The 14,968-nt window shown below is 34.1% G+C and overlaps 1 protein-coding gene across 5 annotated transcripts in view; it reads right to left on the reverse strand.

Moving 5' to 3' along the window:
• The window catches only part of LOC101900139 (cytotoxic granule associated RNA binding protein TIA1), a 279,044-nt gene that overhangs the window by 153,953 nt on the left and 110,123 nt on the right, over positions 1–14,968 (reverse strand). For 3 of the 5 annotated variants that reach the window (XM_059127137.1, XM_059127139.1, XM_059127138.1), the window contains exon 3: positions 966–1,010. The exons of the other annotated variants lie outside the window; for them this stretch is intronic. In XM_059127137.1, coding sequence (XP_058983120.1) covers positions 966–1,010 — 45 coding nt within the window. The remainder of the gene's footprint in view (positions 1–965; positions 1,011–14,968) is intronic. 5 annotated transcript variants of the gene reach the window in all.

The following is a 14,968-nucleotide window of genomic DNA, read 5'->3' on the forward strand; positions in this document are numbered from 1 at the left end:
CAATTCGGTCGTAAGTGCCAAATTTCATCCAATTTGGACAAATATTAGACGTTTGGTGCACAATCAAAGGTAAATCGGACGAAGTTATATATGGGAGCTATATCCAAATCTGAACAGATCTCGATAAAATTTAGCAAATGTATTTATGAGATGTATTATATATATTTTCCCAAAGATTGTTGTTACAGAGTGCATGTTACGGCCACGGAGGACAAAAATAACAAATCGGATTAAAAATATATATGGGAGCTATAGCTATATCTGAACCGATTTCGATCAAATTTGGCATACTTATTTTCAGGTCCAATCTGATCGTACGTGCAAAATTCCATACTATTCGGACTTATATAACACGTTTGGTGCACAAAAAAAAGCAAATCAGACGAAGATATATATGGGTGCTATATCAAAATTTTGACCGATTATCTCCAATTTCAATAGAGTTCGTCCTTGGGCCAAGCAAATGATTTGTGCAAAATTTCATCTGGATAGGGCAATAAATGCGAACTGTACTTTGTTTACAAAAATACATGGACAGACGGACGGACGGACGGACATGCATAAATCGACTCAGAATGTGATTCTATGCAGATCATCAAAAGGAACTATGGGTCTATCTCATTTTCTTTTGCCTGTTACAAACAAATGCAGAAAGACATAATACCCTGACCACCTTGTGGTGTAGGGTATAATAAGGCTCAATTTTAGGCACGTATTTACAGAAAAAGGATCCACATATAGGAGCAGCCCCTTATAAAGGCACCAAACGATACGATAAACATCGTGCTTAATTTCCAAAAAGTGGAATATTTATCCCATAATTTATCTCAAAATGACATCTCTCTAAAAAAAACCTTTTGCCTTTCATACTATTTAATATTAAAGACTTCCAAATGCCTCTTAAATATTATTTTCTCCACTCCTTACTAGTTTTATAATAGTATTGCGTTTTCTGTTTTACTCACCTATATTGTAATAGTTCTTGGTAATAATTTTGGTTATTATCATACCTTAAAAAGAAGAGAAAAATCAATGATTTAATAATTCATTTTTAATTAAAGATTTAAATATTATATCACTATTTATATAGATTTAAAGCATACGATAAAACTAAATATAAAAATTAACATTGGTTTGGGGTTTTGAGAAACCCCCTGCAGCCGCATCCATATAAAGTTGCAAAAACTTTTGATCCAAAAAGAAATTCAATGGGCTTTCCTTAGCAAAGGATCATGAACATTTCAGAAAGAGGCACTAGAAATTAAAATATTCAACAATGTTCAAAAACAAAAAAAAATTATCTACATATTTATTTTCTCCATATTTGTCAGCCACAACTTTCGATTTCTACGAAATTCTAGTACACCAGAAAGAACTAATGTTTCTATAAATAGAAAATTCCAAGAAGATTAAAAGTTTGTGATTCCATTTAATAAACATTTTATTGAATCAGTCAGCTGAGAAAATTATAAACAACAAATATATGGTTTTATTATATAAAACAGTAGAACACAACAGTGTTGAAATCGAATTGAAGGAGATATATAAGAAGTAACAAATGCATAAAGTATTATCCACAATACGAAAAAAAAATTAATGGAGAGTTGAGTTTAATGACAATTTAAATATAACCTAAATTTTAAAAGGGTTGCTTAAAAAAGACAAATGCGTAAAATATGGAATGCGTATTACGTAATGGCAAAGGTAGATAATCCCAAAATATTTTTGATATATTTTAAAGAATTCAAGCAGCATAGAATATCGCCAGCAATGTTAAACAAGTAAAAAAGCAGTTAAGTTCGGAATTTTTATACACTCCACCATTCGGAAAGAAATTGAAAAAAGGAAAAAAAAATACCGCTCAAATGAAAACCTTTATATGGGGGCTTCTTTGTCATAGGCTGTAGTAATGATTCCAAACTTCAAATACGGAATTTAAAACAATTCCGGTGAATTATTTCGCTAATAGGTTGTAGTACTCATTACGAACTTCAAATACGAAATTTGAAACAATTCCGGTGAATAATGTCGCTAAAACCAAATATCTGGGGATACCGTTATATAGGAGCTAAAACGTGACAATTATTTTTCAGGGGATAAAGTAGTCACGAAGAACTACTTGTGTAGAAATTCAAAAAAACTCCATTAAAAATGTGACTTAAATCAGGTGAAGGTATATGGGTATATTATATAGACAATTAAATAAGGCAATTTTAATTTAGAGCTGAACTCGAAAGAAAAATTCTGAAATATCAACCAACAATTACACTTCGTCCAAATGAGGCAAAATTGTCAATAGGAAAAATATGTATATTTGAATAAAACTTTTCATTAAAACATTATTAAAACCAGTAAAGAAAGTCTTAAAGTCGGGCGGGGCCGACTTTATGATACCCTACACCACATTGCTAATTAAGTAGAGCTCCACATAACAATTAAAAGTTTTATGGGAGAATTCAATCATACACGCTATGATTATAATCATAATTTAAAGTTCAAAGGGCTAAATATGCCGAAGCATTTGTATCTTTTAAATTCGGAATTGTATTGCCAAAATGGAGCACAATTAATTTGAAATCGGATAAAGATATATATGGGAGCTATATCCAAATCTGAACCGATCTCGATAAAATTTGGCAAAGATATTTCTGAGCTGTATTTGATATATTTCCCTGAATATCGCTGTTACGGAGTGCATATTACGGCTGTGGGTAACAAATATAACAAATCGGATGAATAATATATATGGAAGCTATAGCTATATCTGAACCGATCTTCACTAAATTTGACATACTACCTTCTAGACTCAATTCGATCGTAAGTGCCAAATTCCATCCCATTTGGACAAATATTAGACGTTTGGTGCACAATAAAATGTAAATCGGACGAAGTTATATATGGGAGCTATATCCAAATCTGAACCGATCTCCATAAAATTTGGCAAATGTATTTCTGAGCTGTATTTGATATATTTCCCCAAATATTGTTGTTGCATAGTGCATATTACGGCGGGGGTGTACAAAAATAACAAATGGGATGAACAATATATATGGGAGCTATAGCTATATCTGAACCGATTTCAATCAAATTTGGCATACATATTTTCAGGCCTAATTTGGGTGTATATGCAAAATTCCATACAATTCGGGCTGATATTACACGTTTGGTGCACAACAAAAGGCAAATCGGACGAAGATATATATGGGAGCTATATCTAAATTTTGACCGCTTATCTCCAATTTCAATAGGGTTCGTCCTTGGGCCAAGCAAAAGATCTTTGCAAAATTTCATCTGAATCGGGCAATAAATGCGACCTGTACTTTGTTTACAAAAATACATGGACAGACGGACGGACGGACGGACATGCATAAATCGACTAAGAATGTGATTCTATGCAGATCATCAAAAGGAACTATGGGTCTATCTCGTTTCCTTCTGCCTGTTACAAACAAATGCACAAAGACATAATACCCTGACCACCTTGTGGTGTAGGGTATAAACAGCAATGCTGAGAGGAGATACGAAACTAAGAATTCAATTATAACCCTTGTTCATCACATAGAAAGTTCCTGAATTAATTTTTCTTCTGTTCATATTCACCATGTTCAATATCGAAATGCGAGTAGTAGGCAATATTTCATTTGCAATCATGTTAGTTTGTATTGTATTTTTCCACTCATTCTATTTGGTATAATTGAAGTCTCTCTCTCTCTCTCTCTCTGTCTGTGTCTCTGATATTTCATATTGTGTATCACAATCTTTTCTGTAAATGATAAAATTGAAATTGTTTTCATAATCCCTTTTTGCCGGCCATACACTCTCTCACTATCTTGGCACAAAAGCAAATCTCTACGCTGGTTTTGTTGGTTGCAACAACAATACAAACAACAGCAGCAGCAACAACATCAACAACAATTTTGTGTTTCGATTAACTTTTGTAGTGGGCCACTTCATCAGCAAACAGCAATCACATCACAGCAGCAAACCGAACAAAACTGACCGACCAAAACAAGAACAACATACGAGAACAAGCGAACGGTCGAACCGAACCGAATGACCACTGCTACTTGGCCGTTAACACAAACTGTTTCACAATCTTCATGTTACATTCATTCATTTGTTTGTGCTGCCATGTTGTTCTTGTTGTTGTTATTCCATATGGTATAAGCATCAAAAATACACACACACTCACACATATGAGTGCAGACAACAACCGTGAAGTTTCACTTGTGTTAAAATGGACATTTTATGTTCGTTTGTTTTTCCTGGTTTCTTGCTGGCTGGCGAATGATGTTTCATACTGTACGGTTTTCACTTCCACTGTGTTGTTGTTCCTGCTGCTGCTGCTGCTGTCGTTGTTATTTCCCATTATTGTTGCAGTAGTATTTTTTGCTGTCGTTGTTTTGTTGGCCATTCAAACTGCATACCGAACAAGCTGAAAAATAAACCTTCTTTTTTTAGTTTTCGCTTTCTTAATTGTATACAAGTGTGGTCATTTAATGTCGATTTGTATTCTAGAGTGGACTTTTTTCATGTTTGTCCCCCCACCAAACTCCTTGACACTCTATGAAGTGGGTTTGGTGTTGTTAAATATATTTTTTTTTTTTTTCAGAATATGTTGACATGTGTCGTGGTATTGGCGGGAATATGTATTTCGGTGAGTAGAAAAGGATTATTACAAAAGAGTGATATTAAATGGCAGTAGTAAGATTGTCAGTTTAAGGAATTGTCTCAGGGTTAAACCCGATCGACTGCCTGCTAGTAATAAATATTTTCAAGACAGTATTAGAAGTCAGTAGAGGATGGTGTATTTAAAAATCTTAATCAGGATATCAGCCAAGGGTATTTCTATCTGCAAATTTACCTTCATCAGAGCCATTTTGCTAGATATATGGTAGGTATATATACCATGATATTCGATGGAATATACATACATGGTGAGATGAAAAAACTCCAACCAACTTCAGACTGCTGTCATTTTTAAGCCACTCGTCTGACAGCTGTTACAATTACACCAATGATAGCTCATTATATTTTTTACAAGCGTACAAAAGCAATTTGGTAAGAATTTTTCAGAAAGAGAGTATTTTGTGATGGAATTCAAGTGTGATAGTGTGATTTCTTTATATTTGGCTGGAAAACCACAAGTGGCTATCGTTAGAGCACGCCAGCATTTAAATGCGAATAAAACTTTTGAGTCTCGTACCATTGCTCCTTACCATCATACTGGTAGCGTAGCCCTACGTCAACGAAGTGGACGGAAAAAAAACAGCAACATCAGCAGAAATGGTTCGGAAAAAAGAAGCGACTGGATCAAAACCCGCCTTGCAGTGGCCGAAAAATGGCTCGTGAGCTGAACATATCGCAATATAGCATTCGACAAATATTGAAAAATGAGCTCGGAGTAAAGTCATTGAAATTCCAAGAAATGTAAGAACTTACGCCGCAACAGAAAAAAATAGACTCAAAAGAGCTAAAGAGTTTCTTCGCTTCGAAAGTGGTGAACTGCTCAATTTGGTTTTCTATGGTGAGAAAAAAATTCGTTGCCCAGCAGTTTGTAAACAAACAAAATGAGGCCAGCTGAAAATGTGGACCTTCGGTTGTCCAACAGAACTCAAGCACCGGCCATGGTGATGGTGTGGGCCGCCATAACACCCGATGGTCGCTCTCCGCTCGTATTTGTCGACTGTGGCATCAGAAAAAATCCCGAATATTATCGCGAAAATATTCTGGAGGGTGTATTACAGCCCTGGGCACGCAAGCATTTTGCAGCAGACCTTGGACATTCCAACAGGACTCAGTACCATCGCACTCAGCACGCACCATCCACAAATAGTTACAAAATTAGGTTCCTCGCTTCATTTCCAGCGCACAGTGGTCACCAAAATCTTCGGAGTGTCGATCACAAGCAAACTCTTCGCCGGGAATGGGTCAAAATACGGCAGAGCAACATTCGGACAGCGTGTGACTGTTTCATCGGCCGTTTGAAGGCCTTAATTCGAGCAAAAGGTGACCAAATCGAACAAATCTAAACTTATTCTAAAATTTGATGCTATTTCCGACATTTTTGCTTTCATTCCATAAAATTAAAAAAATATAATGTAAAAATTATGGCACGTCGCCGGGAATGGGTCAAAATACCGCAGAACAACATTCGGGCAGCGTGTGACGGTTTCATTGGCCGTTTGAAAGCCATAATGCGTGCAAAAGGTGACCTATTCGAAAAAATCAAATTTATTCTACAATTCCGATATTTTTGCTTTCATTCAATTAAATTAAAAAAAAAATAATGTAAAAATTATGGCTTTGTTGCATTTTTTTTTTTTTATCTCATCCTGCATATTGGGGATATATCTTAATCGCATATGTATAATTCTTTAACGCCTTGTAATTTGGAAATGTATGACAAGTTGTCGTAAAAATACTTATTGTGTCCGCAACGGAGGCTACATCTGCACATCTCACGACCGATGATTCACACAGCCACTGAGGACCCGACCATTTCTAATTTTTTGTAGAGCCGTTCTACTTAGTAGATCAAACTTTCTTAATCAAGTTTAAGGTTTTTTTACGACCCTTGTTTGTAATGATATGGAATGAGATTTATTCTCTATATAGAAATAAGACAGTTTTCAACCGATTATCTCTTCACACATTTAGAAGGTTATAGTTTGGAAGTGTACGAATTGTTCATATCACGGTCGCTAGAGTATTTCAGGATATGAAATTCAACTCCATTTTCAAAACCTGGCTTTTTTACTTTTTTCGATGTATTTTCCAACAGTCAGTTTTTGTCATTAGTTTCCTGACTTTTCATGTGTATATGTGTACATCATATACATATATCCGTTAAAGTCTGCCCCTGCACATATGTATGGACGTTCTTCTTGTTTGTATTTTAAATATTCCAATTGTTTTTTCCTCTCTCTCTCTTTCACTTTTTGTTGACATCTAGTTTTGTTGTAATGTTTCAGTTCACATAAACAGATGCACAATGGTTTTGTCTGACTCTGCATGTCCTGTCAGTGGTTTGACATAAAAAATACAAATAAAAAAAAATACAAAAATAAAAATAAAACCGGGTGTAACTTTTTGATTTTTCTGGCTTTGTTTTATTTTTTGTAGATTTATCTGTTATAATATATAGATATATATGTAACAAAAAAAAAAAAAGAAAACATACAAATGCATGTTTGCATATCTAAATTCACACAGACACACACGTATATACCAAAGGGATAGATGTTATGTACTATTTTACATATTTTAGAATTTATATGAATATTTTTGTTTTAATTAATAATTGTTTAGAATAGATTTGTACTCTCTGCAATTTTTTTTTGCTCTCTATCTCAATTTGTATACAAATGTGTGCATACACATATGGAATTTTTTATTTAATGGGCGTGGTTTTGTTATAGCACATAATCGATTTGTATTTTGTTTTTTGTTTTATACATTCTATTTAGTTTTTTTTTTTTATCTTTTGTGAATTATTGTGCTGTTACATTTGCCCTATATTTTTGAATGTATTTTTTTATGCAAAATTGTTAAGCTTGAAACGGCCAGTACATCCGTTTTGAAATTGCTGGTTTTGTTTTGTAACAAAAAAAAAAAAAGAAAATTAACAGTTTTTATGTTGTAAAAAAATAAATAAAATTTAAGTGTAGTGCAATATGAAAATTGTTGAGGCAAAATATTTAAATGTTATTCGGGATTGATAACCCAAGTGTTTAAGGATGATTAGTTTTTACCCAAGGCAAGAAGGATACTTCGGCTCAAGCATATCAAAATTTATTACTGACTTCTGCATCCTAGTTTCAAGCAGACTAAATCTTTTTTAAAATTTAAGAAGATATTATTAACAGATTATCATTACAAAACTCTTGTTTCTATTTGAGTTGAAGGTGTGTAAAAACATTAAATTGAATCGTTAATTATTTAAAATGCTTAGTCCACAAAAAAATCGATTTTTGAGGTGTTTCCTATCAACATCTTAGCGCTATACATCTACCGTATTTTTGTACATTTTTCAGTATTTTTCAAGGGAATAGCCTTCGATTGCTTATGCAGAAATCACTCATTGTCTTGTCTTAAAAATATGTCTAATATACAACTAAAGCTCTAATCAAGAATTCTTTTTTAAAATATATATTATAAATCATATATATTATATATATTAATATGTTATATATATTAAGTCATATTCAAAAATTAAAAAAAAAACAGTAAGGAAAAGTCAAAAGTCGGGAGGAGCCGACTATGTGTTACCCTACACCACTGTGTATATTTAGTAGAGCTCCCGTAACAACAGAATTTATTTCAAGTAGATCATACCCCCAATATTTAGTGTTAGAGCAGTTATAGTTTGCCATGGAGTGCATGACATGACTTGGAGAAGGATAACATTAAAAAAATATATATCGGAGTCGAATTGCACAAAATGGAAACGTACGTCCCGAAATTCACTCCATTTGTGCTGATATTAGCCATTAATTGCATAATAAACCTGAAATCGGATAAAGGATATATATGAAAGCAATATCAAAATCTTAGCCTTTCTCGTTACAATTTGACAAAGGTATTTCCGTGCTTTATAAGATATCTGATATTTGCATTGTTGTCGAATGCATATTACGAATGTGAGGGACTTGAACACCAAATCGGACGAAACATATATGGTGGCTTTAGCTATATCTGAACCGATTTTGCCAAATTTGATGAACTTGCTTCTAGACTGAATTCGGTCAGATGTACCAAAATTCAGGACTTTTGGACTGCTATTGGCCATTTAGTGCACAATTAACCCGAAATCGGTTGAAGATATAAACGGCACCTATATCCATATATAGAGGTACTTCTTGGCTGTATTTAATAACTGGTACCAATTATCTTTGTTGTGAGGTGCATATTTCGAATGTGGGGAACTTTAACACTAAATTGGATGAAACATATATATGGGAGCTATAGCTATATCTGAACCGATTTTCACGAAATTTGGTGTACTTGCTTCTAGACTGAATTCGGTCGGATATGCAAAAATTCAGGTCATTTTACTGATAGTGGCTATTTGGTGCGCAATTAACCCGAAATCGGTTAAGGATTTATAATATGGGAGCTATATCCAAATCTGAACCGATCTTGACAAAATTTGATACACTTTTTTAAGAGCTGTACCTGATATCTGGTAAGAAAGATAATTGTTGTGGAATGCGTATTACGCTTGTGAGGGATTTTAAACCCCAAATCGGATGAAACATAGATATATTCCTATAAGAGTGTTTTCATACCCTCCCACATAGTATGTAGCTCACATGCAAGTTTTTTCGAGATCGGTTTAGATTGTTGTATACTTTCGATATACATCTTCATCCGATTTTTTGGATGAATACACGTAATATCAACGAAAGCTGGATAGATTTTTCAGATCGTGTCATATTCAACCGAATTTTTCAATTTGATGAAACTCGGTCCGGTATATCTATTGCTCTAATATTTATATATCTATTGCTTTAATATTTTGTTAGTAAAATTCTTATCAAAGTCATAGCATGCATCATACAGCAATGCTATTTGGTACTAGGGGTACAAAAGACTCCGACAAATTTGTTGAAAATCGATTCAGAGTTGGATATAGCTCCCAAATTGTGACTTTTCTTAAGCCGTGACAAGCATCCAAGTAAGGTTCATTGTTGGTATGGTCCACTTCACATAAATTCCCAATATAAACTTTTTTGCTCTACTAAATACGCATAGTGGTCTACGGTATCATAGAGTCGGTCCGTCCGACTTTGGGTCTTTCCATATTAATTTTGTATTTATTTTTTAAGAGACTTTATAGACTAATTTTTAATATTTTTATTGGCTATAAAATTCATTTAGACTTAAATAAAGTACAGATTTTTTTGATATGTGCCTATCATTTTCTTAATATTGAGCTAAATACGATGTAATTTATATTAATTATTTTGGAAGACTATTGGTGCTATAATCTAGAACATTTTGAGAAATTTTAATCGATGCAAATTTAATTATTAACAATTAAAAAAAGCTTTAATTTCGAACTTTTAATACCCTCCATCATTTGGAACGAATTTGGCAATTTTCAAAAAAATAAAATTCGTAAAAATTCTTTTAAAATCTTAAAAATACCAAATGTAGCCGCCACAATTGCTGCAACAATGGTGTTTTGAAATATTACATTTCAACTCATTTCAATTTAGAGTTCAATTTCCATTATTTTCCCTAGATTTCCCTGTTGCATTGTTCGTTAGAAGAAAATATGTCATCGTATATCTATATAGGTTATTTGTTCCATTGTTCCATTCCTTAGGAAATCTACACCAACAAGACCAACGTCACCACCACCAAGAACATGATATTTTATTTACTTAAAATACCAGGCATAATTTGTTATATTCTATGCCAATAAACATCAATGAAATATATTTAAATATGGCTTATGTTTTTGTTGTTCTTGCGTTGACGTTGTTGTTCCTTTGCCGTTTGTTGGAGGGCTTCTGCTGCTTTTGGCATTGTTTAAATTATATTTGTAAGCTATGGCATCTATCAAGCCTACTACCGTGGAGTTGACTGTTAAAATTTGCCATACCACATCTTACCCGCACTTGTCTTTTGCGGTATGCTGTTGGCTGGCTGGCTGCCGGCTGCATCCAGCTTTCCTAGATAAAACGAGGGACTAGATGGTTACGCCATGACAATATGGAGTGACTGCTGACTCCTTTGTGACAATATCGTGTAATGCTTAACAGCATTACATGTTGACTTATGAGTGTTGCTACAACATAAAGTACAGATATTATTCCCTTAACTAAGATTTGAATTATACACTTCATACGATGAGTTACAAATACAAACATACTTCCTCACACAAACACACACTTGAGTCAAGAGACTTGAAAATTTCAATACATACACATACACAGATATTCAATAGATTGCCCAAAAAATAAATATGTATACAAATCACCAAGCAAGTCAAGTCTTTGTATTGTGTGTGTATGTGTGTGCCTTATGCACAAGAGTATTTGTGTGTGGTTGTGTCTTATGGAAATAATTTTACACACAAATTCACAGAGGGCTGAGTGGCTGGCTGCATAACGACAAATTATATCTGCATGAGTAAGATTTTCGGGCGTATGGGTAGATGTTGTCCATGTTTGGTGGGTGTACGTCTATTACCCTGTCTCCTTGCCTATACATACGTATATATTTTCCCTAAGTTTATACTTTATGTTGAGTATTTACGCTTTTATGCATTAGGAGGATACAACTTGACATTTCGGTATCGTCAAGTAAACAACAACAACGTTTGCTGGTCTTATTTCATTCAGTCGGGTTTCTGTTGATGTTGTTGCTGTTGCTGTAGTTATCCTTACTCTTCTTTGTTCGGCCTCTCGGGGGACATTTGTCAGTCAAGAGACAAATTTAATTTTTCTTTCGCATATAACAGTCAACCGAACAGCCAGCCAGCTAGTCAGTCAGTCGAATTGCTATTGCCTTACCACCAAAACAGCCCTTGGCACCAGTTGTGGATGTGGCCATAGCAAATGCCAAATGTAATAATAACAACAACAAAAGCTGATCTACAGCATCTGGAAAATAGGTGATTATTAACACAAGAGATTTTTGACACGATTTTACAATAAAAAAACAAAATTGCTGATATGGAACTGCAAACCTTAATTTATAGTGCCGCAATCTATCATTGTTGCGGTAAATAGTATTTTATTATTATACCCCAGCCATACGGTCAAAAGGTTCTAATCAAAAAATCTAGGGGGTCCGCCCGTCCGTCTATCAGTCTGGCTGGTATGCACGATAACTGTCGAAAGGAGTATAAAATTTCGTCCAAACTAGGTACATTGTGATATTATTATCAAACTTAGACCGAGTTCGGAGATGGCTGTCCACTCCTTCTGATACCTCCCCCACAAAAGGTCGTCATTTTCATAGAAAATAATTTACCTTATAGAATAAGATAGGATCATCCAATTTTGTACAAAATTGGAAATCCCAATATTTTTATCAGAGCAGCCATTTGAGAACAATATAAGTCGACTCAATCAAGTATTTGCCTCACAAAGGGTCAACATTTTAAATAATCGTAACTCTTATAAACTGCGAAATAAGGGTCGGATGCACTCCAAATTTTGCAAATCTTAATATTTCTACCAACACAAGATACGATATGAAGTAAGACTATATCGGTCCACTTCTTCTGGTACCTCCCCAACAACGGGCCAAAATTTGGATCAATCCAAAATCTCTTACAAAAAAAAGGCGAATTGAGCATCGCACGGCACATCATAATACTTCTATTAGCACAAAACCTGATGTGAAGATGAATATGTTGGCCACTCCATCTGAATCCATCTACCCAAATCAATAATTATTCGCATAAAATTGGATTTAAATGTTCGATTTTCTTTAAACATCCCGCACATCCCAATATTGGGAATATATCGGTCCACTATATCTGAATCCTCACGGACATTTCAATATTTATCAAAAATTATCATATATCTCTCATAGATCGAAAGAAGTAGTCGATACCATATCTTGCACGTTGTAACCTTTATATCTGAGTTGAATCGGGTTTAAAATTGAAAATATTAAATATTAACAAGAAAAAAGCTGTGACTTCGGCCGGGTCGAACTTTGAATACCCTCTACCATTTGGAACGAATTTGGCAATTTTCAAAAAATTAAAATCCGTAAAAATTCTGTTAAAATCTTAAAAATACCGAATGCAGCCGTGGACCTGCACAGACAGTTTTCTGTCATAGGCTGTAGTATCCATTGCAAACTTCAAATACCAAATTTGAAACAATTCCTGTGAATAGTGTCGCTAAAATCATCAAAAAACCGAATAATGGGAGGTAACGTTATATGGGGGCTATACAAAGACTTGGACCTGCACAGACAATTTACGAACTTCAAATACCAAATTTGAAACATTTCCGGTGAAAAATGTCGCCTAAATCACCAAAATGCCGAATATAAGGAGGTACTATTATATTCAATACCAAACCTCCTGCAGACATAATATACATTTGTATAAAATGTTATCAATCTACTTCATTCTGAGGTGTTACAAACGGAATGACAAACTTAATATACCCTCCATAGGAGGGTATAAAAATATTTAAACAAACGGTCATTACCTGAGGTTATACATCTGCCGGCAATACGACAGATACTTTGTAACTTTTTTTTTGTTTCGGTGACCACCGCCGAGTCTCGAAATCACAAAAATCTGTTTTGTAGTCGGTCACATAAACTGTGTGCCGCGCTTATTACTCGGTAATTAGCAAAGTAAGTGTTTTTACTTTGTAATTAACTAAGGAATTTTGCATAATTCAATCTACTGTTATCGCAGAGGGTACTTTGTATACATTACCTTGTAATAATTTATTAATCTTATGCAGCTCCTAAGTATTTTCTAGATTTGTGTAGACTCTGAGATAATCGGGTAGTTTCTATTGAATACAAGGTAGTCGTTTGCAGTCATCTCGAAAGTTAGTTAATGAATGGCTTAGGATCGGTAAAATTATAATTGCTCTCTGCTGGAAAGTTTGTTTTTGTTTTCCCTTTGCACAGACAGTGCTCTTCCAAATATTCTAGGAAAATCATAGAAGTCTCAATTCAATGACCATTAACCCAATACATTTCATAATACCAAATACCATAAGTACTTTTAATATCTGTATCTGTGTCTCTCTGTCAGTTCGTTCGTCCGTCTGTTTTTTGTATTCCCCTTGCCATAAAGTAAATTTCATTATGATTTGAGCTTGCAGGGTGAGAGCAAAGTTGACTAGAGTTTTCTAATGTTTGTAAGATATGAGTCTCAATGGTTGATGTCGTAAATATGAGGTTGTTTCAATGACATTTAGTAGCAGTAGCAGTCATATGCTGTCATTGCAATTTATCTGTGTGTAGTGTACAATATGTACAGATATCTGGTGAAATGTGTATGGCAGAAATGGTAACCAAAGTTATAAGTTCTACTACTTTCTCCGTCCCCAGGCTCAGTTCAGAGTACAATTTTTTTGCATACATTCACATGTCTACAAATTTGTAAGCATGTGTGTACTTTTACATTACATTCGTGCTACAAAAATACGGAGACAAAAAAAAAACGTACTTGCACTCCAACAATGATTCAAACTACAATGAAGAGTGTAAATATTATGATTGTTATTACTTAGCCGAGAAGTTTTCCAAACTCATATTGTTTTTCTAGCTCGCAACGTAGATAGAGAGAGATAGAGAAAAAAACACATTTAGAAATCTGTCACAGCTCCATTGTCATTACGGCCGAACGTTATGGCTATGGTGTTGACATTTTCACTCTAATAGGCCGACACGTCTCATCCATGTTTTGATTATTTGTGGGGAAACGTTGTAATGCAATCAGACAAACACCATGTGCGGTTTTCCGATGTCAACATCGAGTGCCACTAAAAAGGGCTAATTTTTGTTTTGTCTGTAACTCAAATAAATGCCATTTTTTGAAGTTAGAAATAAAACAGAATTTTATATATATTTTTTTTTGTAGGAGTTTTCATTTTGGTATTACTAAAGTTGTGATTTAAATTATTAAATTCCAAATGCTGTAATAGGGTTTAATATTTTAGTAAATATATGGAAAAAAAGTTTGTTTCAATGGAAGGCGTGAGGCCTCGCTCCTTCTATTCAGTAAGAATTTCATTATTATTGGAGGAACAAACAAAAATTAAATCAACCTAAGTGTTATTGTGTCGAAGAGGACGTCAGTATCACTGAGAGCCAACACATTTCATTCAACTTCGACTCTATCGTTGTATTTAAACTGATAAACAAGTTAAATGTTTGATTTTAATAAATTTTCGGTCGAATTGAAATTTCATATTCTTCATGAAGAAATATGTATAAAGAGCTTAAAAAGAATCGTATTGCAAGGGTT

The sequence above is a fragment of the Musca domestica genome, unplaced genomic scaffold, assembly GCF_030504385.1.
Source record: "Musca domestica strain aabys unplaced genomic scaffold, Musca_domestica.polishedcontigs.V.1.1 42, whole genome shotgun sequence".
NCBI classification, from domain to species: Eukaryota; Metazoa; Arthropoda; class Insecta; order Diptera; family Muscidae; genus Musca; species Musca domestica.